This window comes from Nematolebias whitei, chromosome 14 (assembly GCF_014905685.2).
Source record: "Nematolebias whitei isolate Nwh7 chromosome 14, NemWhi1, whole genome shotgun sequence".
In the NCBI taxonomy this organism is placed as follows: domain Eukaryota; kingdom Metazoa; phylum Chordata; class Actinopteri; order Cyprinodontiformes; family Rivulidae; genus Nematolebias; species Nematolebias whitei.
In genome coordinates, this window is record NC_056511.1 from 10,791,901 (window position 1) to 10,816,911 (window position 25,011).

General features: G+C 37.8%; 1 protein-coding gene across 1 annotated transcript in view; it reads right to left on the reverse strand.

Moving 5' to 3' along the window:
- jade2 (jade family PHD finger 2) overlaps window positions 1-25,011 on the reverse strand; it is a 263,541-nt gene that overhangs the window by 70,334 nt on the left and 168,196 nt on the right. Inside the window, exons 5-7 of the mRNA XM_037688258.1 lie at window positions 11,856-12,010; window positions 4,680-4,891; window positions 2,281-2,448 (exon numbers count right to left, since the gene is read on the reverse strand). Of these exons, the coding sequence (XP_037544186.1) occupies window positions 2,281-2,448; window positions 4,680-4,891; window positions 11,856-12,010 (535 nt within the window). The remainder of the gene's footprint in view (window positions 1-2,280; window positions 2,449-4,679; window positions 4,892-11,855; window positions 12,011-25,011) is intronic.

Consider the following 25,011-nt stretch of genomic DNA (forward strand, 5'->3'; position numbering starts at 1 on the left):
ACAAAAGCAAACGGAGCAGCGAAAACAATTAGTCCAATCAAGGGTGACAGAAGGCAATTAGAAGCAAAAGGTTCAGGGAGCCAAAAGCTGCTCCGTTACTGAGAAATGTGCCAGTGGAGGAGCGGTGCTGAATAGACCGAAGACACACAACTCACTGCGGTAACATCTTTAAAGGTGTGCAAGGCATAAAGCAGGTCTGAAAACAGCTGCTCCATTTGGAGCTTTCAGATGTCGCCAAAAGATACCATCAAGACACAAGAAGTGAAAATGAGCGTCTGCACTCTTGACAAACTCCTGAATCGTTTTACACTAAAGGCACATTCTGCAGAATGAAGGAGCTACATCGCTGAAACAAAGCGTCCACTGTTACCATAGACTCGGTAGAAACAAGTGACAGGTGCGATTCGTTCTTTCTTTTTTCAAAACGTGAACCGAAAGAGTCAAGAGATGCGGTTATCGTCCATTCTCACCAAACTGAAGTCAAATAACGTCCTCGATAATAAACTAAATGAAAAGGTGCAATCTGTTAACACATAAATTCTAAAACAAAGCATGAAGACATTAATCTTGTCCTGATGGAGATTTTCTGTGTAAATTAAATCAAAATGCCAGCAATGAAGGAGGTAAATCATGTTGTAACCTTTGAATTAACAGCACATAAATCCACATGTCTGTTTTTTTACTGGGATGTAAAGATTTGCCATAAAACAGTACGATCTTTTGGCCACAGAGGTTTTTTACAGTAATATAAAAGAGTCACAAGAAAAAGGAGAGGGCAAAAAGAGATGTCTTACAAAATTACAAAATATTTGTAATCCAAGGGTGATTCAGGTATGACCGGCAGTTTTAACTACAGTAGTCTCGCGCTACTTCACGGTTTGTTTTTCGCGAACTCGCTCTATCGCGGTTTTTCGAAATAAGATTGGACATGACCCACAATTGGTTGATTGATGGATGAGCCGCACGGTTGGCATTTTTATTTTAAATAAATTATTTAAAATTATTTAGCACCTGCTGCACATTTGTGCAGTCCACAGCTGCAGAAAAAGCTTCCTCCTGCAGCGTGTCATATCTTTGCTCTGAAGCAGAGAAGTGGGTGTGGCCAAGAGCAAGGCGGGGAGCTGAAATCACAACAGTCTGTGCTCTTTTAGAGCATTTAGAGTTTAGAAACATGGCTTAGAACATTACAAGAGTGTGGGAAGGGTTTAAAACTATATATATATATATATTTAAATACTAAAATAAACTACTACTTACTACTTGTACTACTATTCCTACTTCACAGTTTTTCACTTATTGCGGGGCTTCAGGATACAGATCCCCTGTGACAATCGAGAGAATACTGTATTCAGTCTAGTTGCAATATCCAAAAAAGTTCAATCTGGTCCTCTGGACATTCAAAAAAAATAAAAATAAACAAAAAACAATTTTTTTTTTTTTTTTTAATGTCCAGAGGACCAGATTGAACTTTTTTGGATTTTTCTACCTGGATTATTGCGCATGCATCAGGACTAGTTACAATAGTTGAATTCAAGGAATTGATGCAACTGTGAAAAATGTTTTTAATACATAAAATTTACTACTTACCCCCTTCAAAAATTAAAGTAATAATAATAAAGTACTACTCAGAGCATCAGAGCTCTTGTAGTTTATTTTCAAAGGATTATAAAGCGTAAACTATGGCCATGGGTCAACTCTCTTTATAGTCAGAATACGGGCATTCTATGTTGAATACGCAAAGAAAAATGTAATTATTACCGGACAAATTGGAAAATAAAAAATTGCCCTAAAGTGGGTAATGATTTAACAGTCTAACACATATAACTGTAAAATTCATGTTGCATCCTCAAAAATATTGTTAGTTGCAATATTTATTTAATCTGACATTTGTAGAAAGAAAGAAAAACGATTGTTGGTGATATGGTTCACTTTTCAGTTTTGAGAAGAAAAACAGAAAAAAAATGTTAACGAACTAACAGTTTAACTTTTTACCTACAAATACATTTGTCTAATGATTTGAAATAAATAATTTGAAGTGACCTGGGTGTTGTATTGGCGACAATCCAAGTTGTTTTTTGTGCCGTGAACAATTTATTATGAATACAGACATTAAAATATGATAAATTTGTATGCTGCCATTTATATGTTTTTATATAAAGAAATCAAAATGAGCATGTCAGAACTTTAAAAATGTAGAAGCTGGAATAAGTCTTTAAAGAAGTAATCAGTGCATCTTTACTTCTTAACAGTCAGCTCTGGGGTCTTCCCCTCAGGTCTCACCTCAGGGATCCATAAGGCACAGCTGACGTGGACCCACTTGGTTCCACTGCGGGTGGGCTTCAGGGCCCCACCCCTTTTGGGACACAGCAGACATTTTGGCTGAACTCCCAGCGCGCAGGTCCGACAGAGCCAGTTCCCCTGTGGCACTTTCAGGATGCCGTAACAAGCCTGTGAGAGAGGAAAGAACCACCCGCAAAGTTAGCCACTGTTTAAAAAATAAGAAATATTTCATACTGAGAACACTTCAACATCTTTAATATAAATGTGTGGGTAAAATTTGGCTAAAGCAGGAATATATGAAAATATATATAGATATATATATCAAAAAGGTTTAAAGAGACAAAAAGTTGGTGGTGAACTTGCTAAATAACTTGTGCGGATAATGTTTCATGTTTTCTCGTCGTCTGTAAAGGAGTGGACTGAAGTTGGAGCAAACTGCATCACAGATTAAAAACAGAAGTAAAACGAATATTAGAAGATGCTAATCCAGCGCTGTGAGGGTGCACATGAGCCTGTTTCAGAGGCAACATGACAAAAAAAAATAATCTTGATTTGATAAAATATTTACTTTAATTATTAAAAAAAACAACGAAGATGTGTTTTCTTGTTTAAAGAACAGCAGCTCTTATTTTTGTAATGGTGAAATAAGCTCGTTGTTTTTTTGCAAAGTGCATAAGTGAAACGCGCAAACTGCAGACGAGCTGGTCCTTCAGTTGTGGTTTGAAGGGAAGCGCGTTGTTCTACGAACACAAAAATCAAAAATTGGCTTTAATTCTTCAAAAATACAGTTCTTGATCAAATGTATGTGCATGTATATATATCAATATTAATTGCTGGAGGTATCGACGGTATAGACTTTTTTTCTTCTTCATCTTCAACTACTTATCCATAGTTGGGTCACAGAGGCAACAGATCCAGGAGAGAAACCCAGACGTCCCTCTCCCCAGCGATACTTTCTAGTTCACCCTGGGTCAGAGAAGATACACAATCCCTCCAGCAACTTCTAGGTCTTCCCTGTGGCCTCTTACCAGTGGGACGTGCCCTGAAAACCTCTAAGGAGGCATCCTAATCAGATGCTCGAACCACCTCAAATTACTCCTTTCGACACGGAGGAGCAGCGGCTCTACTTTGAGCTCCCTCCGGATGACGGAGCTCCTCACCCTGTTTCTAAGGCTGAACCCGTCCACCCTACGAAGGAAGCTCATTTCTGTCGCTTGTATCCAGGATCTCGTTTTTTTGGTCATGATCCAAACCTCATCTCATAGGTGAGGGTTGACGCAAAGACAGATCAGTAAATCGGAGTTTTGTCTTTTGACTCAGCTCTCTCTTCACCACGACTGACCAAAGCAATGCCCTCATTACTGAGGACATGGCTCAATCCATCTCCCACTCAATCCTACCACTCGTGAACAAGACGCCCAAATACGTGAACTCCTCCACCTGAGCCAAAGTGTCCCCCTCCCAAATAAGTTTGTTTCTAATAAAAGTTAATTTACAAAAAGTCAAGATCAACTATCACTTGTTTGTTTAAAGCAGAAATTTAAAAAAGATGCCAAAAAAAGAGCCCAAGGCTATCAGGCTAATTTTCTTACAAGAACTAAAAGTTCAAACACAATAAGAATAAAAAAAAACCTGACAGAAAAACTGATTTGTTTTTTTTTACTCTGACAAATTGCTGTCAAAGTGAACAGAAACAAATATTCTTTTTTATTGAAAACAACTAATAAATGCACTTGTGGATGAAAGAAATTTACTAATAAAACAAATAGTAAAGGCATCTGAATTTCTAAAGCACATTTATATCTCAATACTTTGGGTTCTTTCAGACATTTTTTCCCTTCTGTGACATTTGGAATAACTCTAGAAATCATAAAACTGGGAAGATAGTAAAGAAGCTCTGTGAGTTTTATACATTTATTGCTACTTTTTTTGTTTATTTATCCTGAAAGCCCATCCTTACAACAAATGTTTGTTTCCGTTTGAAAAATACCAATATTAAAACTTTCGACAACAGAATTTGCTTCCTGATGCTTCGGGCTCTGAGCATTTGTTTCCACACGTCTGATTTTTTTTTTTTGTTGACAACCTGAGATGACATTTGTCAGAAGATGATTTCAATCCCGTGTCGTAGCAGCAGGTCAGCAGTGCTCGTCTGATCACACTGAGGGTGTGTCGGTGCCCACGGGGCAGATACAATTAACACTTTGTCACAAATAAACACAGAAAAGCCGGGCCTCGTCGCAGGCTCTATATGTGAAACAGCCACGGCGTATTCATGAATGAGTCAGCTGGAAAAACAGCTAACCCTCGTTTCTGAACGACCTCAATTTAGAAGGTTGCGTTGGTCCTTTCAGCCTCGTTTGGATCAGCAGACAGGAATGATTTCTGGAGTTGCTGACCTGATGAACGCAGACGTTGCACTTGTCACAGAAGACCATCTCGTTGCCGTCCTCTCCCTCGGGCGAGCGGCAGACGTCACACACCACGTCCTCGTCGTACTCAATGCCCAGGCCTTCCTCCGTCTCGATGGCCTGCTGCATCTTTTCTTCACACACACTCTCCAGCTCCACCAGAACACACTCCATCGTCAGCTCGTCCAACTCGGGTAAGGCTGGTGGCGAGTAAACAAAGTACAAGTTGAGTTTTTATCAGGAGGCAGAAACAAATAATTGAATTCCTGAAAATTAACGAAGGATGTATCAGCACCTTAAACCAGAATGGCTCCCTAAAAAATTATTTTGGGCCATTTAAAAGCGGATTCATGCTCAACATGAGTGGCTTGAATTACTACTTAGCCTCAACTCCACTACAGGTGCATCTAAACAAATTAGAATATCCTGAAAAAGTTCTACATTCTTTTTGTGAATCACTTCAGAAAGTTAAACTCATAAATTGTATAGATTCATTACACAAAGTGAAATACATCAAGACTTTATATCTTGTAATCTTGATGATTATGGCTTACAGATACTGATAAACCAAAACACAGCGTCTTGGAGAATTAGAATATTATGATAAAGTTTCATACTGGAAACTCATGCACACTATGCACAGACGAATCCTGTGATGAAGAGAGCAGGGACCACAGTCTCAAAGGACCATTAGTAACACTACGGCGTCATGGTTTAAGATCCTGCAGCACACACAAGGTCCCCCTGCTCACGCCAGCACATGTCCAGGCCCGTTTGAAGTTCACCAATGACCATCTTGATGATTCGGAGGAGGCATGGGAGAAGGTAATGTGGTCAGATGACAACAAAATAGAGCTTTTTGGTATCAACTCCACTCGCCGTGTTTGGGGGAAGAAGAAGGACGAGTACAACCCCAAGAAAACCGTCTCAACCGTGAAGCATGGGGGTGGAAACATCACAAGGGTGCTTTCTGCAAAAGCAACAAGATGACTGCATCATACTGAAGGGAAGATGGATGGGGTCAAGTATTGTGAGATTGTGGTCAATGACCTCCTTCCCACAGTAAGAGCATTGAAGATGGGTCATGGCTGAGTCTTCCACCATGACAATGACCTGAAACACATAGCCAAGGAGTGGCTTTGTAAGAAGCATTTCAAGGTTCTGGACTGGCCTAGCCAGTCTCCAGACCTGAATCCAATAGAAAATCTTTGGAGGGAGCTGAAACTCAATGTTGCCCAGCGACAGCCATGAAACCTGAAAGATCTGGAAAAGATCTGTAGGGAGGAGTGGGCCAAAATCCTGCTGCAGTGTGTGGAAACCTGGTCAAGAACTCCAGGAAATGCCTGACCTCTGTAACTGCAAACAAAGGTTTCTGTACCATTCATTCATTCAACCTTTATTTATACAGACTAATTACATTGAGCCTCGGAGACTCATTTGCAAGCAAGACCTGTTTTAGACAGACAAACAGACAAAAGAATAGAAAAAAGAAAACACGAAGGGAGAGGAGGTAAAAAAAACCCAAAGGTATCTCGCACTATGTCCTGGCTGGAGCACAGTGTGAAAAATGGATTTTAAAAATACCTCACACATAAACAGCACATAATGACATCATGATACATTTATGAGAAGGCGGCCGACAGAGACGGGGAGTTGTCTGTAAGCGCTGCCAGAAAGTTCCATAGTCCTGATAAGAGATGGTACAATGTCTATTAGCAGGCTCAGCTCTGATACAGGTCCACAGGTGTCCTCGGGGAGTGGGTGGGCGGGTTGTCCGTGAAAACTGCCAGAAAGTTACAGTCCTGATAAGAGATGGCACAGTGTCTATCAGCCGGCTCTGATACAGTTCCACAGAGGTGCAAAGAGAGGATCTGAGAAAGATTCACAGGACAAGAGCAAAAAGCAGGACGGAGGCAGGAGCTGGAGGAACAGTGTCCGTCTTCGTCGAGAGCAAGCAGGAAGTATCATAAGTTAAGTTCAAAGTCCAAATATTAAGTTCTGTTTTTCTATTGTATCAAATACTTATTTCATGCAATAAAAAGCAAATGAATGAAATTGAAAATAAATCATACAATGTGAGTTTATAGATTTTTTTTCTTAGATTCTGTCTCTCACGTTTGAAGTGTACCTACTAAAATTACAGACCTCTCTATTCGTTGTAGGTGGGAAAACTTACAAAATTGGCAGCGTATCAAATACTTATTTTCCCCACTGTATAGACAGGGGTGTGCCTTTCCAAATCAAGTCCAATCAACTGAATTACCACAGGTGGACTCCATTTAAGTTGTAGAAACATCTCAAGGATGATCAGTAGAAACGGTCTGCATATGAGCTCAGTTTTGAGCTTCATGGCTGTGAATACTTAAGTAAATGGGATTTGTTAGTTTTCTAGTTTTAATAAAGTTGCAAAAATAAAAACAATTAAAACGTCCACATTGTCATAATGGGGTATAGTTTGCAGAATTTTGAGGAAAGAGATTTATTTAATACAATTTCAATACGCATTATCTCAATACACCTCAATACGCCACAGATACACCTTATTACTTGTCATTATGCCACAAATCTGTGATACATTTGACAGGGTGCTTGGGACAACATGTGCCATGGTCGACATGCTGCAAGCAGCCTGGACCCTGGTAATAACTACTACTCACAGTTCTAGTTTTCTTTAAAATCTCCTGCAGTTACAAGAATAGCACTGGCAAGAAGGGAGAAATTAAACAAAGAGTAGAGTTGCAGTGTCAACACCAAGAGCTTCATTTTGGTTTGTGTTATCTAAAATGATAACAGTAACAGGAAACTGCTCCTATGAAAGTTGAAAGAAGCAAGACAATTTACACATTTACAAAGTTATTCTTGGCTAAAACACTCTGACTAACACTCTAATTGGAAATGCACACAGATTTCCTTTGCTTGTTTATCTCACAAGGTCAGTTTTCTGTTTCTTTTGGGGGCTTCAGGAGATTTCTGCTGGAAATCAGCTGAATGGGAGTGCTGGAGTTAACCAGTTGAGCCCCAGAAGAACAGAAACGCTCTGCAAGCTCATTCATCTTTACGAGACATTATAACACATTTTGCCACCAAGCCGTTTTCGCCCACAGCTCAGTTCATCCCGCCAGTTCGTGTTGACATTAGCATTTGTATTCCTGCTCAATTTGCATCTCAAAGTAATGCCTTGCTCTAAGGCTGGTTAATAGTTGATGATCTCATGGGCAAACGTGAGCTGTCGACCTCATAAAATATAACAAAGTTCTGATGTATGAGGAAAGTAAACTGTTGATTTTCAGGATGGTGTCAAGGAGATGTGAAAAATTACTTTCCTCATCTCCAGCAGAGAGTATACTTAATAAAAAAAATAAAAATTTGTGAAATTATTATTTTTTTCTGATATAAAGTGTCTTAATGGGGAGGTAACAGCTGAAAAAAGAAAAGAGAAACTTGCACTTCTTGAAAAAATAAATAAAAAAGCATTGTTTAAAACTTGCATTCCAAAATAATAATGATAATAATAAATAAAGATGTTGCATGATCTGTTAATGTTCAAAGTAAGAGTTGGGTATAACTCCCAGCTACTACCACACAAAGCTTTAGCTCAATATCTGTAAAATTGGCAGTGTTATAAACATTTTTTGTGTTTAAGTTCAATAAAGTGCTTTTATAATAATATATCACAAGATTTTATTTTGCTAGCAGACAAACTAGCGCATGCACAAGGTATTATATACAAGGATAATAGTAATATAATTGATAACAATACCATTATTAATACTATTATATTAATAATAATAATATCTATAATAGTAGTTAATTATAATAGACTGCACCAGGTTCATGACGAAACAAAACTGAAGCTTACACAAAACAGATCTCAGTCTCTAAAGTCCATTAAATCATCGAGTCAGCCTCCATCATGGGCTGATTTTCAACATAAACTAAACAAACATGGACAAAAAGTTGTTGATTTTGAGGAGGAGTATTTATGTGGATCCTTTCTTCCATTAATCATTTTCCAGATCATGATCAGTTTACATGTTGTGTCACACTTCTCTTTATCTTCCTCTGAGCAGCAATAAAACAAAGTCTGCAGCTCTGGATTGTTTATTGATTTATGTGAAGGATTTGGCTCAGCTGGGTGTTTTTATTTATTTATTATTATTTATTTTTTAAAGCAGAACCGAGCATCCTGTGCATCCATCTATTATTTATATCATCCAATCTCTTCCCACCCAAAAATAAATAACTTTATTTATTCTTTCTTGAGCATCTCGTAGCCAGCAGGGTTTAACCCGGGCTAAACTTTCACGAACTTGAGCACAGCGTCACGGAAAATAAAAACACGTCAGGTTTAATAATGCAAGATGGAATGAGATGCAAAGTTTTTTTTAAATCACACACAAGGGTTGAATCTGGACACAATAACAGACACTGAACTAAAAGATGAGGACAAAACAGAGTTTATTGTGAAGTTGAAGTGGACTATAATGCAACCAGGAAGAGGAAAATGTTAATATTACCCTCCAGGGTTATTTATTTACACAAGGAAGGAAATAACACAAACCTCACATACTTTACAGTCAAGTGTGTGTGTGTGTGTGTGTGTGCGTGCGTGCGTGCGTGCGCGCGCGTGCGTGCGTGCGTGTGTGTGTGTGTGTGTGTGTGTGTGTGTGTGCTATGGACTTAGTGTGGACTTAAAGTACATCATAAATCTACCGTATAGATGTTTCTGGTGAGGTTAGCCTGTGCCACGGCCAGCTGACCTAAAATAAATAAATGACCATAACTCAGCCAGTTTTACAGATACTTAGAAGAACTTGGTGTGGTAGTAGATGGGACTGTTTGAGCACTAATGGATCAGATCTGCTTTTAAACTTTAACATCAACTACTGGAGTTAACCGTATCCGTTAGCGAAAACGCTCATGAACCACTAAATTGAGTTTAATGTCTGAAAATAATCACTGAACGTACATCTACAGCGGATTATCATTTAGGGTTAACCCATTTAAGATGGCCACCACAGATAAGTGACTTGAGCTAACACAAAAATGACCTTAGTCAATCAATTCCACTAATATTGAGATATATTTGGTGGTAGTGGCAGATACTTACCCCAACATATTTAGCTGAGGTTGAACATCTTGCAAGATTAATGGGAGATCAAAACTACAACTTGTCTCTTTAGGAGGATGTGTTTAAAGCTGTGGCATAAAAGGCTTCAGGTATTCATGTATTCATATGAGGACCGACAGGCTTTGAATTTTTCATTATTTTCTACACAGCATCTACATGCTTTTTGTTACTTTATTGTATTAAAGTGTATCTACTTAATGCTTTAATATGCTGTTTATTACATGCCGTTATCTCTAATAATATTGACAGACTTGTTTTGTTTTAAGTCTCTGTTCTGCAGGGAAACGGGTTTCCTATAAGCTGAACGTGTTTAAACAAAAAACCTGACCCAGAGATTATAGTTGCTCTCAAAGAACATACTTTCACATTCATCTACAGAAAATGTGGCAGACTAAGACAGAAAATACAGAATCATCCTATTAAATGTGATCAGCCTCGTCCAGCAGTACTGATCAAATCTTGCTCGTCTTTTGTTGAAGGCTTTTGAGAAACGACTCGCTTCAGATCCAAGAAAAGCAGAACTCTGTGTGTGTTTGATTTAAAGAGGATGTGTACCACAAATAAGGCCTGAAAGCCCAGCAGGGATTCATAAACACAATTACTATGGTTTATCTGCGAAGGGGCCGATCAGATATTGAATAAACTGGAGGAGATGAGAGAGAAGCTCTGGGTCAGCAGTTGTCACCATGAAAAAATAAAGTGTAGCAAAATATACAGAAAACTGTAGAAGATACAACTCTGCAGAAATGACAGGAATTAGAAGAATGCAGAGTCAGAAAAGGAGCAAATACCAAATACATCGACAACATGTGATGGCTTAGATTTTGTATTTTTCAATTTTGATTTGAGGAAAAGTGGAATTTATTTCCATCTGAGCTCAATGAAACACCCTTTAAACACCTCGAAACCTTTAGCTCAACATCAGTTTTCAGTGATCGCAGTCTGTAAAATCCTGGATCTGTCCCGACTATAAATCACATCATGTTATATAGTTAAAAGTGATTCTCTGGTGAACCACTTAAAAAAGGTCAAGCCAAAGCTCTGAAACCTGATGCTGCTGGTTAAAACATTACACAAGCTGGATGAAAACCTTGACAAGTTACTTAGAGGAAAAGTATTTTTTCTTAATAACCATTCAGCCAAACACTAAGCTACTGACTGATAAATGTCATCAATAAGTATCATCTAAAAATCCATTGGTCTAGTTAAAAAAAACTTGGGTTCTGGTATATTTGTGGATGTTTCATCAACAAAAGACAATCTTATTATAATTACACAAAATACTTTGATATTAACACATTTAGGATAGCCCGCTGAAGGAGACAATTTTCAGGACTGTCCCTTAAAAAAACACATTTAAATAACCCCGATCATTTGTAAAGATGTGCACACCTTTATCACTTTATTTGTCTCATTCAGAATAATGTTACCTTGAATATTACTGGGAGAAATAGAATGGGAATCCTGTCAATACCCCCACCCCCAAATAAACAAATAAATAAATAAATTGAAGTAACTGTGTGAAGCAAAACTGGGTCATGTGGAGGTTTATAAAAAAAGTTTGCATAACTATTAGATCTTCTTTCTGGTCAGAACTAAATTATTTCTTCAACTGAGCTTGTTCAAAAGACCATGCACAACAGGTAAGATATTAATTGTTTCTTCTCATAACGCCACATTTTAAACGAGCTAAAGTCGCTTTAAAAAGTAAATACATTCAAATATGAACAACCGAAGCAGAACATCCAGAGACATAATCCTTGCAGCCATGCATAAACAAGAATATAAACGTGCAGCTTTGCTCAGATGTTTTCTAACAGCACAAAGCAGAGGCCAGTGAGACTGACGCTAAACCTTATTACTTGGAACATGTCGGGCTAATTTATTTCATCAAAGGTCAACAAGCCAAAAGAATCCAAATCAAAACACATTATCTTTCATATCCAGCTCTTGTAGTGTGATTGCTCAGGGGAGGATGGGAAGCTACAGCCTTTTATTGCACACAATCTTTTTATTTTATTTCTAAAACTCACCCATCTGTCTGAACTCCTGATTGACCAGCTGCAGCCAGGCAACATCCAGGTCGTCCAGGTCGTAGCAGCTGTAGAGCTGGGAGCGAGGAGGTGAAGCTTCTCCCTCCTTCGCCTGCCTGCTGGTGGACAGACCACTGATGGACTCTGGCAGCAGCCTGAAACAACAGCAGAACCATCAATACAATCTGATTCAACTACAGCTGACTTTAAGAAATAACAGAAAACAGGACGTTATCAGCACCAATGAAGCAGCTAACCCTCCATGTTAGTTCTTATAAAGTTGTTTGTCAATGTCTGGTTTTAAGAGATGACAGATAACGAAGCATTTTAATGATTTAAACTGCATTCTTGAACGCAGACTGACACAACACAATCATTTCTAACTGCAAGCTTCTCTCATCATCACACATTTTACACCAATTAACAAGAAATTAGTAAAACCGAACACATGAACAGAAACTACATTTTATTTAAAGATACTGTGTTGATTCAATTGAGCTGAATGACTTCAATACAAAAATCTAGACATTTATTTGATTTTTGTTGTTGCTGTTTTAGGGTGTAACTGGAACCTTGAGTACATAATTTCGTTCCACCTCATGTACCACAAGTGATGCGAATGACAAGAAAGAACCTTGAACCTTGATTTAAAACATGAATGTAACTACATTCAGTTTTATTTAAACAAAACCCTTGATAACTAAATCATTATGGGAACCACTTCGTCTCACCTTTAAATGGGAAAACACTGATTGCCGTATTTTTCACTGTATAAGTCGCACCTTTTTGCATAAATTTGCAAGCCCTGCAGCTTATACACTGAAGCGACTATTCCCCATATTTATAACCCGGTTTCTGGCTGAAGTCTGACGATTTCATTCATTCTGACATGGAAAATATTGAACACTACCATTTCCAGCTGCTAGAGGGCCCTCAAGTAATATGGCAAGCCAAGAGTCTCAGTAATAAGTAAAAGTGGCTATTAATGGGACACTTTGCTTGCCATACAAACCACAATCGTCGCGCTCCAGAACTCCTGGAGCCAACGTCAAATCAGCTTCATTTCGCCGTGCTGCCCCGGTGAAATGCAGCTGATTTGACCATTAAAGTGCATTTATTAAGGAAAATTCAACTGAGACACACCTTTACTATAATGTCGAGCGAACAAACAATTGTTTTTAAGTGTTAATCTTGTTAAATTCTTGTTCAAAGTCCTCCTGTGCACGCTCCCCTGGCCGTCATTTGGCAGCCAATCAATTTTTGCCACAACACCGGCTCATGTTTCCAGGTGGTCAGAGGTGACGCATAATAAATGCGACTTATGCAGCAAAGCGACTTATTTATGTTTTGTTATTTCCACTTTATTAGACATATTTGGACTGATGCGACTTATAACGATATGTACAGTATATGCAGAGAAAATGTATTTAGTGTTTATGAAAAAATTTCAGATAAATGTGTGAAAACCAGAAGAAACTGCATCTTTAGACTCAGACACAGACGTGCAGTGAATAACATGAAGCAACGGTCAGATTGTAAATATTTAGTTTGTAAATCGTGTTGCACATTTCTTGTTTTTTTCTGATCTTCCTATCTGCTTCTCTTTTACTTTTAATTCTTTCTTCTCTCCATTTGACTTCTTTTCCATCAATCCATCCTAATTTTTACACCCATCATTCTTGAATTTATTTTCTTCTTTTTGTTTTCCACCTTTATGCAACTCTTCCCCCTTTCTTTCGCTTTTCTCCCTCTTTATTTCACCATTTTTCTGTTTCTCTTTTTGTTCTCCACGTTTTTTTCATCGCTTCCTTCCTGTATATTTCCCATTTACATTTCCTCCCCTGTTCACTTCTTCCCCTCCTTTACTTCCATTTCTCTTACTTTTCTGTTTTTGCTTCCTGAGTCATTTTGTTGATTTTCCTTCCTTCAACACAGGTGCTTATAAACTGTCCTCCTACAAAGCTGCTTACACACGAGCTGTAAATGTTTTGAGAAACTGCGATACAAATGAAATCATTAAGACCTTCGTCCTGACCTCGTGGTCCAGAGAAACTAACTCAGAGTTTGACCAGTGAAAAAGACGAAGCCTTTAGAAACCATGAAAACCAACGAGGTGACAGGGAGCGGGAACAGGAAGCTCCTCCAGCCGCTGTCTAGTCTCTGGAGCCTCGGGGTCCAAATGTCTCGGCCAACAACAGCAGGAAATGAGGTCAGAAATATTGTTCGACCCCCTGGGACCCAATAAAAAATAAAACATGCTCACAGAGGCACCCAAACAGGCCCTCTGAACACATCTGGACAGATAAAAAAAACGAATAAAGACATTTAGAGAATACATAAAGCGAAGCAAACAGTGAAACACCACACCCAGAGCGTCTCCAGTCATCTCTGTATTTTACATCGCTACACAACCACACCCCGATCGCTCACATGTCGTGACCTTTTGACTGAAAAGGTAAAGTGTGTCAGTGATCACAACCACAAACAGCTTCCAGCTCTCCCCTTCAGCTCCCGTCCTCCAACAGCTCATTATCGTCCCTCTCACCATCATCGCTGCCGTCAGCCTCACATCAGGCGGCAGAGATCATCTCCACTCTCATCATAATCATCATCAGGAAAACAGTTCCCACAGTTCGTCTTCACTAGAATGACTCTTCATGTGGCGTCAGGATAAAAACAGGAAATATTTCACGGCCTGGCATCCCTTGAAGGAATGCCTTTTACCCGCCGCCTTTCATTCCAGAGGTTTGGATCAACTTATGCTGAGAAATGAGTTGATGCCGTTTTGGTCAAACCTTGAAAACAACAGTGGGCACAATATTGTGCAGTCTCACCAGATGTCACTCTCAGAATATGTGTTGAGAATGACTCAGCTGCAACTACATCAAATGTTAGCACAATATCTGCAAAACTGACTGAATTATAGACATGTTTTTGTGTTTTCTAAAGTCATTTGGAGGTGGTGGCCATCCTAAAGTTAGTTGGTTGTAGGGATGCATCAAATGATTCTTTTCTGAAAGTTACATAAAGATGGGTCCAGTTGTTTATGAGTTGTGTTGCTAACAGACATAGCTAGTTAATAGAAACATCTTAAAGATTATGCACAATCTGGTAGAGCCCAGAATACAAACTGGGCGTTTGTCTCAGCTACGAATACAACAAATAATAGCATAATATCTGTAGCAATAACAGAACTGTAGCCGTGTTTTTAATTTTTTTATATCAGTTGGCCATGGCGGATACTTTGAATTACCCAGTAGGTTGATTCCAAAGTTGTGGATGTACATCTGATGGTTACTGTCTCAGAGTTCCTGTAAAATCCATGCAGCTATTCAGGAGATAATTTACCCAAACCTGTGCTCAAACACAAACTAACATTTTGACGGCCATCTTGAAAAGTGCACAATGACATAAATAACAAGAAACATAAAAACAAATGTAAACACTTTTCTTTCACTGTTGTGGAAAAGAAGTAGAAAAATGTGCATGCCCAAATATACCCAGCACTTTTATGCCCCCAGCTACACCAGGATTCTTACATTTCCAGCTCGAATCGATGATGCCATCCCTGTAATTGTCCATCAGTGATCAACAGCATCTCGCCTGCAGATACAGCATCTGTTAATCTAATAAAAAGCGCAGCTCAGATCCATTTTTGTCTGCAAATGGCCAATTTTGACCAGAACTACAGAATCTGTGTGCTAATATGTAACGATTAATGAATGACAAACTCTGGTGTATTTATGTGAAGACAAAGAGGCAGAAAATTGATGCCTATTCTGGTGTGATAGGGGAGGATATCTGATACCAGAGAAACTGGTCTGGCCAGTCAAATGGTACAAGACAAGGACAGAAATGAGACTTATTGTACGACGAGGGAGAATGTTTTTGGTTTTGTTGCAGGGAACTCTGAGCTGACGGATTCTGTTGTGCAACGTCAAAAGCAAAACGTGTTTCATTACACGGTTGTGTTGTGGTGCTACATTATTAACGGTAAAGTGCTGGCGTCATTCTGTAGGTTTTCTCTTTCAAAACAAAAACAGTGAAAACAGACACCCCTCCATGTTGTCGCAGATTCTTGGAAGCGACTCACGAAGGCGAAACGGAAACTCAGAAAAAGCTGTTGACCCAATTTATTGTTTCATTATTTAGTTTGTTTTTGATTTGGTATTCAATGTCAAACAGTTAAAACTCTAAAATATTGCATTCTGCCCTTTTGAAAATAAATGCACAATCTCATACCATATTAGTAGTAGCTGTAAATGTGACACAGTTACAGCCAGTTTTGTGTTTGATCAGGTTGACTAACTGTGGTGACCATCTTAAATCTGGTCAACTCCAGAAATTATTCAGTTTATGTGCATCCACACCTATTAAGATTCAATTCAAATGCCTTCAGTGGTTCATGAGCTGTGAGCTCGAATAGTTTAGGTTTTGCTTTAAACCAAAAGTAAAACGGCGAAAAACATTCAAAAAGTGGACTAAAATGAAAATACCAGAAATGTAAAAAAAATAGAGCAACAGTTGGATATCTGCATCTGTTTGCAAACCTCAACCCTTTTAAGTCTTTAAAATAAAAGATAAGAACATCTAAAATAAAATGTAAAAAAATAAGTGTTTTCAAATAATTTTACTGGAAACTGGTTTCAGTCAGTTCCTTACTGTCAGACAAATTCTATGAAAAACAAATTCTAACATGAAACATTAAACAACTTCCTGGTAAGAATGTCAAGTCACCATATCCAACAGGAAGTGAGTCAATGGTTTCAGAGCACCGTGTGTTTCTCGGGCGATCAGTATCGGGTTTCCTGCAGTCACATGCACCACACCCACAGACGCTCACCGTGTTACATAACAAAGGTAAACATCGTCCACTTTCATTAGAACACGGGCGGAGAGAAAACCAGGTGTCCTCTGTCAGAACCAGAGACGATACAAGCTGTAAATGAGACTTGTCAAAGGTATCACTGAATCTATAACTAACTCAGAGTCAAACTAATTCTACTCAAAAATCATTTATGTTAGATTACCTTCAGGCCTGGGCCTCACTTGCAAAAGAGAACGATGATCTCATTACGATTTGCCACTTAAATAAAGGTTTATAATAATTCAAGATGGCTGCCACAGTTATCTGACCTTAGCAAACATGAAAATGGATAAACAGTAAGTCAGTTAATTTAGGAGATAAAGACCAACAAATCGGTGTGGTAGTAGCTGAAAGTAATTCACAACAAACGCTCTAGTCCTACGAATTTGCTTAAAGATCTTTGCTTAAAACTAGAGCCCGATCGATATGGAAATTTTGGCTATCACCGATACCAGATTTGGGAGGGGAAGGCAAATGCAGATAACCGATATATTTGCTGAAATTTTTGTAGCTTTGTCCACCCCCAAGAATAAAACAAAACTGCTACTTTTAAATCTGTTTTAACACTTGAAGCCTTGAAACGGTCTTGTGTGCTCACATTTTCTATCCTCCACTATTTACCATAAAGTTATAAAGTGTGTTACAAAAATATAACTTAAACAAAGAAACACCCGTCCCTGTTCATTGTTTAAACAGTCATTCGCATATGGTTGAAGACCTAATTATTACTAAATGCAAAAGCATTTTTTTTTCTTTGCAGAGAAATAAAGATTTCAGACAAACAATGTTTCATTGAGGACAACAAAGATAACGTTACTAACACTGATATATTTTACCTCTACGTTTGACCTTTTGTTCTGGTTTAAGTTTTACAAGACAATAACCTATGCTAGGTTATCTAAACGTTAGCTTACTAACTTGAAAGGCACATGGCTAATGACAAGTGGGTTGGAAGATTGAAGAAAATTTATTATTGTTTATTTTTTATTTTACTTTACAGATCTGTTAAAATAAACTTAATTCAGTGTTTCCCCTACCATTATACAAGCAGGGCACCCCACCCTGTCAACAGAACCGAGCACCCTGCCTACCTAACTGACCCCACCCCCCGCCGGTCAACAACCGCCGGCACTGACACTAAGCTAGCGGCGCAATACAGACGCGCTAGCTAAAAAACTAGCGCGACCCTCATGCTGAGTCATCTCCCAAAATTGGTGCATAATGGTACAATTATCACCAATACGATATGTCCCCAAATGCCTATATCAGCCTAAAATATCGGCCCTACCGATAAATTGGTCGGGCTCTACTTAAAACCTCCTATTAAGAAAAGATCTCAAGAACCACTGAACGAAGTTTGATGAAACTTTCAGAAAGAATCATCAGACATGTTTAGATTATACAATTTTACAATTGATTAGCCTTTGGAGTCCATCCAGATCACGGAAAATCAACAATAGTAAACACAAAAATGACACTAACTCAGTTTTACAGATAAAAAATGTTAACTAAAATTAGAGGAGCTAATGTGACATCTTGAAATATTGCATGTGATTGTAAACATACATATGTAGTCCTGCCACGACAACAAATTTTGCTGGGCGATTAATTGTCTCAGAAATTATTGCGATAAACGATAATATTGTTTGAAATTTAACAATAATCAATTGTCAAATTTTAGAAGAAATGTTGATTTGTTTGGAGTGCAGTACCTTTTTTGACCACATGATGGCAGTACAAGAATGTTTGAACCAAAGGATGGATAGTTGAACAGCGTGTCTATTTAAGAAAAATAGGAGGGAGGGCCTTTGACGTGACATGGTCTGACATGGTAACATGGAGAACGCTCCGTGATTTGAGCTCCTTAGCATAGCATTTTTTACACAAAGCTTTTAATAAAAAAACATTTAAAAAAATCAGTAAACAAGTTCTCAGCTTTTTTTTCCAGAGAAAAACAACTTTTTACACAAAGGCACGGGTTTCAACCGTGAATTTTGAAGCTTGACAAGACAGAGGTTTATTCCCAAGATTGGCCTGTTAGCTTAGCTCAGAGCTTAGCTTTTCAGCTTAGCTGCTTTTAATCATCCAAAAATGTGATTTTGGACGGGAGGCGTCAAAAGGGAGGCGTCAGTGAAGAGCACCGGAATTGAGCTGTGTCTTCAGTAGAAAGAGAGAGACAAGAAGAAACGATAAAGCCGGTAAATGAAAATGAGGTTGATAATTTTCATTCACCATGTGATTGATTAATTTATTGTCTATCATAACAAGCCTATGCATATGTTCAAGTTTTTAACTAAAAACGGCTACACCTTTATGTTTACTTGAAACATGATGTTAAGCGGCAATATGCATTCCTTCAATGCCTGCAACGTCTTAGAAATAATAAAATACTGTACAATATGGATGATAAGCATTTTATCGTAAAACATATGATCAGTACATATCTTCAGTATAAGGAAAAGTTAAAAAAAAAAGAAGAAATATTAAGTTTTATTTATATTTTGACTTAAAAATGCCCTCAGAAAAATAAAATTATGAACTAAAAACTAATTACTTGTGTTTACTTTCTGCAGGATGTAATGCAACTGACAGGAGGAGGAGGATATTTTAAAGACCCCCCACCCCTCGGAGTCATAACAACAGGACAGCTCTTTCAGCTTTGATCTTTATGGTTTGTGTACCATGAAATATTCAGGAGGAACTACACAACACGCGGCTCTCATTCCTGAAACAATGAAAACCAAACACGACGCCGCGCGGGAGCATCGCTGCCTTGCTGGTTGTGACACGCCTCAAGGGAGAAGAGGAGCGTGAGCTGCAAAACTATGCACCAATAAGCCGTAACATTATGACCACAGAAAGGATAGCACTGGATTCACTTGGTTGTTGGGTGCAAAACCAGCTGAATATTACGTGTAAGGTCAGAACTTTTTGGCTTATTGGTGTGTATTTTTGTAGAACACCTCTGAACAGAAGCTTAGAACAGGGGAGTTGTATGTATTTGAGTACATTGTAAAAATATAGAAGTAGAGAGATTTCAGTCGAACAACTGATGCAAATAGTTCACCTAATTTTTGACCGGGTAGAATGAAGTTCTGATAAAAAAATCATCACATGTCCAAATTAGATCATAAACCAAAGTTTTCATACCAAACCTATTCTCAAAAATGATGAGAACTTCCATTTTTATATTTTTTAAATTTTTGGCACAACCATATCATTTGTTTTCAGAATTTACAAAACACAAAAAGTTTTAAAGCACTTGTTTCTCTCGCAAATCTTGACAATAAAATTGGAAAAACAAAAAATACTGAGATCAAAATATACAGATTTGAGTTTTTTTTTAAATCATTGTGAAACATTTAAACTGGTTAAGTGTTAGAAATTAAATCTATTTTAAGATGCTACACATTGTAGAAATGGAAGATTTTAAATGGATTTTAAAATGTAAAAAAAAAAAAAAAAATCAATTTTGTTTTAGTCAATCTATGCTGCCATTTTCAAAGACTTGGCAGAGTAGCGGCTGCATGTTGCTTTTTGTCCTAATAGAGTTACCGTAGCTTCCTGTAACATGTTGCAGTGAAAACTTATTAAACGGAGCATATTTTATGTAAAACTTTCCACAGTCATAGTTACTGTTTTATTGAATACTATGAGTTATATTTTTCAATGATTAAACATGTATTCTTATATATTAATTTGATTTTTATTAATATTTGTATTGCTTTTACATTTATTGCTTTAATGTTATTTTAATGTGTACCCCACCTCTCGCACATTGACTTCTGGATATGGGCACCAATGACCCCCGTGACCCGAAAAGGAAGAAGTGGGTAAAGATAATAGATGGATGGAAATGTGTATAAATTTGCTGTGATAAACATGTTGCTATTTTTATTAGCTTGTCTATGGTGTTTTCAGTGTTAAACTAGCATCTATGCTAATTGTTGTTTATTTAAGCATACATTAATGTGCTTTGTTGAATGAAATATATATATATATATATAAATCAGTGTTTGTTTACATAAAATAAACCTTAGACAGTTCAGTTTGTCAATTTGAATTTCAGTCCCACTTTATCTAAAGTTTCACGAACTTTAGATAAACAATACAAGCTTTCCAGATTTCAAAGGCTTACGTCATGAACCTAATAATTGCAGGTCATCAAAATGCACCAATATTGTTTTTAGAAACAAAGTGTAGCATTCTGAATAGTAATTGAAGGTCAAGTTTCCTAAAGAGTCTCACTTCTAATAATGATAAATACAGCTGCTAGAGTATAAGTATTAGGTAGACTGACTGTATTAGTGTCCTATGCAGTACTAAAACACTTCAAACGAAGTAAATTGGTTGGTGAGCTTTAAAAGAAAAAGGCGTGCTTCAAATAAATAAAAAAACTCCTTCCATGAACATATAAATAAATACAAGCCTCTGCTTCTGTCTGAGTGTTTACCTGCTACATTTATTTTATTCTGTGGTTGTGGGATCACACTCTGATCGTTTTGGTTTAACATTTTAAATTCGTTGCCATCTGTGCAAGATGGAAATGAATTAAAGCAAAAGTACGACAAGTCTAAACTAAAAGGAACACAAACTGAAACAGCTCTGTATTTTATCTTGAAGAAAGAAAGGAAAAAAAACATAAAACCAAAGCTGCTCGATTTGAAAAAGGATAAACGGGAGAGAAGTGGGTAGGCAAAGTTTGCTTTCCAGTCTCTCCCTACTCTCATATGTTTCTCAGCAGTCTGTAAATCTCACTCTTCTCATTTTCATAAAACATCAATAAGAAGCTTTTCACACTGAGGAATGAAGGAGATGGTGTTTACATAAGACATTTCCAGTGTGGGCAGACTGACAGCGGCTGAGCCGAGCCCTCGGTCCGACTCCGTGCCCACACAGGACACGTCCACTTTAAACAGACATCAGCTCCTGACAGATCATTCACGCAGAACAGGAAATTTTTCCAAACGAGCTTGGAAACACATGAGGTTAAACGGAAAGAGAGGGAAAAAACGAAGGAGGGAATGGGGATAGAGCCGGTATGGCAGAAAAGAATGAAATATGTTCAGGGTGTGGATTTTAATAAGGAAGAAATAAAAAAAAAGGGACATTTTGACATTTATCCTTCATTTATGCTACTTGACTGGAAGAGTTTCATTTTGAATTCAAGGGAGATGAAAAATAATTAACTAGAGCCAATTAAATTAACCAAGATTTGTAAATCTGCTGGCTGGAAAAAATAAAATAAAAATTAAAGAAAAACTCCCTACAGGTGCAGACAGCTTGTTTAATAATACCAGCTAGAATAAAAAATTAAACCTTAACAGGTTCACTTCTTCCTTAACCCTTCATTCAAGAACTCCTAGTAATAAAATTACAATACTTAATGTTGTTAGAAGATGGGCTACAAAGTGCCATAACCTGTACAGCTAACAATAAGCAGATTAGTTTAAGATAAGATAGAGCTTTATTGATCCTGCAGGATGTTTTTTAAATATTAAAACACAATTTTGACCATTCTCGCTCTCTGTACAACTGTGAAAGCAATATATTTGAGGTCAAAAATAAATAATTAATTAGATATAAAGATACAGATTTGAGACTAGTTTTAAAAGAAAGGAGTTGAAGGTTCTTGATAAGAAATCTACCAGATCTGTGCAACCAGTGTAGAGCAGGCAGCTTTGTCACGCCGAGAAGAGACGTGGTTAATTTTAAACATAATGCCCTTATTGTTCCAGCACAAAGTATTTTTGAAAGATGCATCAGTAACAAATTGTATAAAAAAAAAATAATTGAAGGTACATTTGATGTAATTAAGCTGCAGCGCTGAGCTTCTCCATCTCTCGTGCTTCTAGTCAGGCGAAAAGCCAACAAAGACAGACAGGAGCTTCGCAGGACACAAGAAAAACCTGCCAAAGCATTTCACTGTCAGTGATTTGATTATTACAAGCATATTTGTTGAATTTGTCTGGGAGTCTGTTTAACGGCAGATAGCTGAATGAGAAATGTTCACAGCGACACGTAAACTTAATAAATACACCTGTTGATCCATGAGGAAAAACTGTCTGTGCCTCCGTGTGACTTTATTTTGTCTGGTTATGGAAATTCTATATTATTTTAATAAATTGTTTGTTGTTAGAAGACATTTACTGATTTTATTTTTTTAATTAGGCAATGGAAAAGGGCTTTCAAACCACTGGATGAAGCCCCACTTTATAGGTCTCATGTCTTGGTTCAAATTTAAATGATACTAGAGTCCATATTTGGTACAACCATTAAAAAGTAAGTCTAAGCAACACGAGAGATAATGATTGTTTTATAGTTGCACAGCCACCATTTTGATAAATGTTGACCAGGTGTTATTTTAAAGCTTTTTTTTTTTTTTTTACTTTCCCATCATGTTGATTATAATAAAATAATTTTACTACAACTGTTGCTAATTTCCACAAAAAAATTACACTGATCTTTGCCAAGCTATAAAACCAGTGTTGTCCCATGGCAAAGCATTACCTGAAGAAAAGTTGGAAGTTTTAAATAGTTTTAAATATGTTGGGTTGATTGCACATGGTCAGCGTGCATTAATTGTGTCAGTTATATTTGAATATACATTTATTTACAGGTCACAATATTTAAAAGGTAGCTAAAATAAAGTATCCATTAAAAACAGGCCACCGATAGACCGATCACCTCCACGCTGGTATAAGAAACCCAAGTACAAAGATTATTTGGTCCCAAACTGAGGTGTGTTTTGATCCGTGCAAGTCAGCTCAGCACATACGTGTTGGATCAATCACATCAATCCGGGCTTTGATTTAACTAATCAGTCATAAATTCAACATGTACGAAAAACCAGTTTTACAAGGAAGAGAGAATCAGTCACAATCAGGCAGGGATAAAACTTGTTGCTGCGCTGCAGCCTGATGGTCACCTGTGGAAATGTTTCACCCAAAAGACTAATTAATGAGCTTTAAAATAAAGGGATGACAATAAAAGGAAAGAAAGAGGAAACAGATACTAAAACTACTAAAACAGCTAAGAAAGTGACAGCTGATAAGTTCAAACATTGTTTTAAAGACGAGAAAAGATGCTTTAAAATTATCTCCACCATTTCACAACCACCAGCGCAGTAAGTTTGTTCCAAGGCTGTCGTTTTTGTTTTTCTTTCACCTGCTCCCTTCTGCAGGGTTGTTACAACGAGCAAACTAGCATGAACGATTCGGTGACTCGTTTAATGCCGGATGCCCTTTCTGATGCAACCCGGGCTTGAACCTGCAGCCTAAGGATTACAAAACCACTGAGCTACCCCACAGCCTGGTGTTTGTCCCATAGCAAAGACTAAAAAGTGCCAATAATGCTGCAAAACATGACATCATAGAAGAAAAACTAGCAAATTTAAATAAAAATGGATAAAAATGTCGTTCTGAATACAAGATTAAACCGCTTGTTCAGTCATACTAGTCTTTATAGACGTAAACAATCGTCCCGCTGTGTGTACACACTGGATTTGTGTGTGTGTGACTGAAATAATCTCCCATTCTTGAAATACCTCACTGTCACAGTACGGCTGAGAAAACCGGCTATTCCCCTTTCTTCCCTGTAATCCCTCTTTTTCTTTCCTCAGTTTTCACACCAGACAGTATGTGCGCGTGTGTGTGCATGTATGTGTGTGTGCGTGCGCGCGACACAGACTGTGTATTTTGCCAACACCCCCTTGTCCTTGGAAAACCTCCACAAATCTCCCCGTCTCTGAAACAGGCTCTCATCTCTGCATTCAATCAGGTCAGCATCCAACCTGAACAGGGTTACCCACCCCAGGATCCAGGGGCAACCGTGGCACTTTACAATGTGCGTTTAAGTGCAAAAGCAGGATTAACTGTCAACAAATACAACAGATTGAGCAAGATTTTAATTTAAAACCTTGGCATTAACTGTTGGGAGTCAACCCTGTTTATTTTAGCCAAATATTACATGAACCACTTAATGGATTTAAAAAAACAAACAGAAAGTCATCACTGACCCTGACCTGCAGAGTGTCAGGTAATGCTTTTAGAAATCAACAAAGTCCATGCTCAATAATCCAGGTATACAATCCAACATTTTTCAGTTAGGTCATCTGGACAGTTTATTTTTTTTGGTGCTGAAACGTTTCGCCTTTGATCCAGAAGGCTTCATCAGTCAAGGAAACACACAACAAAACTGATTCTTCCCCCAACAGCTTACTCCAAAGTGGAACAAACCAGTTCTGCTTGTGATAAGATGGTCTCTTTGGTACGCCCCCTCCTCCATTGC